Genomic DNA, 6133 nt, shown 5'->3' with positions numbered 1-6133 from the left:
TTTTAAAACCCTCTGTTTGTTAGCTGATCAGTTTTGTTTGTTCATTCTGCCAGCTACTTAACAAAATTGATAGGAGGAAAATAATAATACCTAACACATAATTAGTTCCAATATGCCATGCACTGTTCTAATATACATAGGACTTTATCTCACAAAGATCCTATGAAGTAGGTATTACTTTTTCCCCATTTTATAGATGAGACACAGAGAGTTTAACCCCCTGCCAGCAGTAAATGTGGCCAAAGCAATGTAAACCCGGGAGCTGCATTTTGGGTCAATAACTTAAAATTTTGAGCTTTTCAGTTCCCTCAAACCCCACCATCCCATAATGCCTTACCCAAAGAGTTGACTGCTGGGCCTTTGCAGGGATTTACTGTTTGGGATTTAAGAGGGATCATTACGTTCTCCAAACTAATCTTAGTTCCTTGAAGCTATAGAGCAGTGTTGCTACTCAAAATATGGCCCGTCGACCTGAGCCCTTCAGAGAACTGTTACTGGTCTGCGGAGAGACAGGTAGTACAGAAACTGAGAATAAGTGTTTAGGAAACTTTACGGCGATTTTGCAGGTAATTTTATGGCTGTTGACTCTAATGATGAAATATTTCTAATATTTTTATCTTACCAAAGCATGGTCCACAACTAATTGGAAATTTTTAAAAATAATAAGTTGATCGTTCTCTACATATACTTTTGTAAGCAGGTAGGGTAGTGGGTCCCTGGAGAAAAAGAAGGAGATACAGCTTTTTTGACATAAGAGAAGCCATTTTAGGCCTAAGCCATTTTGTGATCCAAGCCTGGCCACAATGCTTGCCATTGAACAAGTGTCAGTAATAAGGATCTTAAAGGAACAAAAGAACAAATGACTGTTATCCGGCAAGAGAAGAAACAATAGCAAAGATAATAAATCAGTTGTGAAGACTCCCAGATCTGTTTCAATGGTGAAGATTAGCCTGAAGCACTCAACCACCAGACCAACTGGAACCTAAGACATGAAGATGTTGACCTTTTCTCAGCCTCAAGTGACTTCAATCAACTAAAGCTTGGACTCCTTCAACCTTTACCCCAATTCTATGCCGCAGTCTCCTCTGCTCAAGCCCCTTCATGAATGTGCATGAACCCTTAGCTTAAAACTTCCCCAAGTTCTCTGCTTGGCAGACACTGCTTTGGGAAAGATTCCCCAGCTTCCTCCTTACTTAGTGCCAGTAATAAATCCTTCCTTCTCCTGATCTTTACCTTGGTTGTCTTTTGGCTCAACTCCCTCTAAGAGGTGAACCCAATTTTCTGGTAACAATTTGAGAATCACTATTATAAAGCTGTTCGCCCGGGACAATTTTACCAAACTCTAAGGATTCTTCTGAGGTTAACTTCCCCAGTGAGACATCAGATATTTTTCCTCCTCTGTTTGCATCCATTTTATTATATAGCGCTATCATAATGATCAGTAAAGCGAACATAAAGAATATAAAAATGGCTCCTTGAGACTCGAGGGCGGTGGTCCTGCGCCGGGCGAGGAAGCGCCTGTAGCCTCTCAAGGGCCGCAGGGGTGTGTAACAGGTCGCCGGCCGGACAGAAACGCTTGACAGCCCCGCGGGCCAAGTCGCGGGCGCCTGCGCAGGCATTAGCTCCTCCCTCCGTCCCTCCCTCCCAAGGCTGAGGGTGTGGTCGGGAGGAGGGACACTGAGGCTTCCCGAAGACGCCACGGCTCCGCCTCGGCTTCCGCCAGCTGCGGCGTCTGGAGAAGGTCGGGGTGTTGTCACTTCCGCCGGAGCCGCTCTCTGTATCCGGGTCGGCTGCTGCCGCTGTGGCTGAGGGACTGGGCCCGGGTCTCGCCGTCGGAGGGGAGCGGGCTCCGCTCGGCGCTACCTTCTGCGACCTGGCCGTCAGCCCTGCGTCGCCGGCCTGGAGGGGCGAAGAAGACGAGGAGGCCAAGGGTTCCTCCGGGGTCAGTGCGACTCGGGAAGGCTGGGCATGGCGGGTCTGAGCTGGGAACAGTTCTGGGGTGGACGGGGGGGGACGTCCGAGGGGCGCGTATCCCGGACCGCGGGACAGAGGAAGCCCAGAGCGGTATCCGCTGTAGGAGGCGCCGCGGAAACTGCCCGGCGGCGCTTCCCGGATCCCCGCCCCGCTTAGGCCCCCGCCCTTGGCCAGGCTTCTGTTTGCTTTTTGCCACCCTTGCGTCCCCCCTTCTCCCACCCCTTTTTCGTTTGTAGGGGTGGTGCCCTCTTCTCTGCCCCCCTGCACATTCCCCGCTCTGGGGGCAGTGACTGGGCCACGTTAGTCCCTTATTTGTCACCAGCGTTGGTCCTGGTGCAGAACAAAGAAACTTGGACATCTAATGTGCTCCACACCCTCGGGGAATAGACACGGAAGCGGCATTTGTAATCAGGGCTTTAATGGACCTTGATATGTGAAAAGCCCAGTTCCTGCGTGGATTCAGACACTGCCTTTTACTTCCGTACCTGGCAAAAGTGGTTTGAGTTTCTTGATGCCACTGGAGATCTACTAGAGCAACTCCTATTAAATCAGAAATGTATTTGGGTCTGTTAACGTTGCTTTGAAACTTCCCCTTGGTCTTCCCTGTTCTGGGCAGCTCTTTGAGAGCACGGCTTTTGTCATCCAGGTAGTCGTAGCGCCTTCCATATAGTTAGTTTAATGAAGTGTGATTGTGTTTTAGTGGTTTGTGGGTTTTTTTTCGCACTTTTAAAAAAAATCAGGCTATTTCTCCTAATGCTTCATTACTTAATTTTTAAAATTAAACGTATTCTTTCTTTAAAATTATATAAGAATTTTTGCAATTTGTAAATGGGTGTTGTTTCCTCAAAATTATAGCTGAAGTTACCATGTCTAGTTACCCTACAGACTATTTTCTTATGATTTTGCATATCTTATCCTTAGTTCTTATCATTTTACATTTTCTCCACACTCTCTTTTTGATTTTCATGATCTCCTCTATTGCAGCCTAATATTGTTGGGTTTAGACAGGAAGTATGACAGGTCCACTTCTGCAAACATGGGACTGGAACTAGATCATCATAAGTCCGTGCTATTGTAGTCTTTAGGCATTACAGGACCTTTGAAGCTAAGTGTAGCCAAATCTGGCATTGCAGGCTTATTCTGTAGAAAGTTGCCAGTGAACTGGAGACAGTGTGCTGTATTAGAAACAGTCTAGGTCTAATCTGGAAACCAGAATGTAGTGTTATTTGCCTCATATATAAGATAAAATGGGGATAATAACATCAGTGTTTTATACGACACAAAGTTTTTGGGTGGGACACGTGAGATGATGGATGTACAAGTGGTTAGTAAAGGGAAAAAGCACTCTTTGGGAAAGTAGTTCTCTTCCTTCTTCTAGTGTAATGCTCGTAGAAGGAGCAGTGGTGGAGAAAGGCACCTAAGAAAGGAAGTATATGTATAGCCAGATCCGATAATTTCACCTTGGCTGATAGTGGATCAAAAGATGCCATGTGAAGTTTGCATCCTGTAAAGCAGAGTGCTAGTATAATGTGATGATAATAATATTCCGAAGTTATAGTTTTATGTTACATCCAATATTTGTAACTCCACAGCAAAGTGTTACAGATCAGTTGTTAGACTTTAATCTTCTTAAAGGTCTCAGTGCATTTCCAGTACGTTCTGCATACTGATGATGTAATGTACCTTGTATAGTTGGCATAATTATCCTGTGCTTTATCTTCACAATTTTGAGAAACAGCACTATTGTAATTTCTCTTGAATTTCGTGTTAACATTTCTGATAGGGTGTCACATTTAATTGAGATATATAATTGACATGACTTTTTTTAGTTTCAGGTGTACAACATCATGATTCAATATTTGAATATATTGCAAAATGATCACCACGATAAGTCTACTTAACATCCACACTTAGTCACAAAATTTCTTTTTCTTTTGATGAGGACTTTTAATATTTATTCTCTTAGCAACTTGCATATATCTAATGCAGTTTTATTAACTATAGTCACTATGCTGTACATTACATTTCCAGGACTGACGTATTTTATAGCTGGAAGTTTGTACCTTTTGACCCCTTCATCCATTTCACCCACCTCCCACCCCACGACCTCTGGCAACCACCAGTATGTTCTCTGTATCTGTGAGCTTGGTTTCGGGGGTTTTGGTTTTTCTGTTTTCTTGTTTTTTTGTTTTTTTTTTTAAAGATTCTACACATAAGTGAGATCATATGGTGTTCGTCTTTCTCTGTCTGACTTATGTTACTTAGCATAATGCCCTCAGGGTCCATCCGTGTTGTTGCAAATGGCAAAGTTTTTTTTTAAATAGCTGAATAATATTCCTTTGCGTGTGTGTGTGTGTGTGTGTGTGTGTGTGTGTGTGTGTGTTTATTCATCGATGGTCACTTTGGTTGCTTGCATATCTTGGTTATTGTAAATAATGCTGCTGTGAATGTGAGGGTACAGATATCTTTTCCATTTAGTGTTTTTGTTTTCTTCCGATAAATACCCAAAAGTGGAATTGCTGGATCATATGGGAGTTCTGTTTTTAATTTTTTGAGGAACCTCCTTACTGTTTTCCATAGTGGCTGCACCAGTTTACAGTCCCATCAAGGATTCCCTTTTCTCCACATCCTCGCTAACGTTTGTTATTTCTGGTCTTTTTGATAATAGCTGTTCTAAGGTGTGAGGCGATATGATATCTTTGTGTCATTTCATTCTTAAAAACCTGCATGACTCTGTTCTCAAGGAAACAATGACAAGCATATAGGATTTTTACAGGTGTTTTGGTGACCTTCCTAAACACATAGGCTGGCCTGAAGTATTTTCTTGTAGTGCTACCAGTATTGCCAGCTTCACAGGAAAAAGTGAACATAAATATTTAGAATGAAGCCCTTTCCTTTAAATGGGGATGTGAAAGCCTTGCCTGAGCATTTCCTTTTGCCAGATTGATTTCAGCATACATGTCGGTTATTAGCACCTATTCCAGCATCTAGGTTAAACTACATAATAGTAAAGTTGTCATGTAAAATTGTAAGTTATAATTCAGGCAGTTCTAAATGTGATCTCAATATTTAATTTTTGCTTATACTGTTAGGCTGCATGGGGAAATCCCCGTTTTCATCTTGGTTGAAGTTACCACCACACCTCACTGAGGTCAGCTACTGTTTTTGAATTTGTCTCTGTGACCTCCACTGCTAACTGGCTGGCATAAGTAATGATGTACCACGACTACCACACATTTGTTGAGAAATCAGGGTATTCCTGTTGCATTTGGTTATTTTAACAGTTGGCATCTTAAAGTATTACTTCCCCATTCTGATTTACCAAATCTATGAACAAAAAACGGGGAACAGCCGCGATTAACTTGTGAATCAGCAATACCCTGATTTCCTTCAGAGTAGTTGTGCTTATGTTGCTCCTTTCTTGTTTCCTGTTCTCACAGCTGCCGATAATGTGCTTCTAAGAACAGTCCTCTCTCTGCCGTTTAAACTTTACCTAGTGTACTTCTCCCCTAAAATTTGTGATGAAATGGTTAAGAGTGAATCTGTATTTCTCCTCCTATGTTTCGTTTAACTAGCTTAATTAATTATCCCCAAACTAAATATCCATGTCCATATGCTGGGGTGTATTAACATCACATGACTCAATGACATTAAAGTAAAAGTTGAGTGAAGCAGCTAAATGAGCTGACCGACTCTGGCTGTGTCTAGAGAAGTATTTTCACGTGGTTGACTTGTTCAAGTGGTAAAGCAGCTAAAAGACATGGTTTATCTTTTAGAATTTCACAAGGTATGTATTTTCTCTTACAAACAAGGAATAATTTTACCAACAGAAATAGACACTGCTTGTATGTAGGTTGCCCCAAATATTTTCACTACTCTTTTTGAGGGGTAAAACTTAACAGGAAGACTATTTATGTAGTTTAATTAGAAAAAAAAAAAAGCTTAAGAGGTTGAGCAAAACAAATGCTTACTATTCAGTGTTAGACCTTACAATTAAATGTTTATTTTAATTTAACTAATGTTTAAAGACCCATTATATGCCGTACACTGTGCTAGATGTTGGGAGTGTAGTGGTAGCAACTTCCAGTCACCTCTTATTTTATATATATATATATATATGTGTGTGTGTATATATATATGTGTGTGTGTATATATATAT

At 41.8% G+C, this 6133-nt stretch overlaps 1 protein-coding gene across 1 annotated transcript in view; it reads left to right on the top strand.

Moving 5' to 3' along the window:
- The first annotated feature begins 458 nt into the window (after positions 1 to 458).
- LOC129392549 (protein prune homolog 2-like) overlaps positions 459 to 6133 on the top strand; it is a 10868-nt gene continuing 5193 nt past the window's right edge. Inside the window, exons 1-2 of the mRNA XM_055088461.1 lie at positions 459 to 566; positions 1724 to 1942. Coding sequence (XP_054944436.1) covers positions 459 to 566; positions 1724 to 1942 — 327 coding nt within the window. The remainder of the gene's footprint in view (positions 567 to 1723; positions 1943 to 6133) is intronic.

Source organism: Physeter macrocephalus, chromosome 11 (assembly GCF_002837175.3).
Source record: "Physeter macrocephalus isolate SW-GA chromosome 11, ASM283717v5, whole genome shotgun sequence".
NCBI lineage: Eukaryota > Metazoa > Chordata > Mammalia > Artiodactyla > Physeteridae > Physeter > Physeter macrocephalus.
This window is presented reverse-complemented; position numbering and strand designations above follow the sequence as displayed.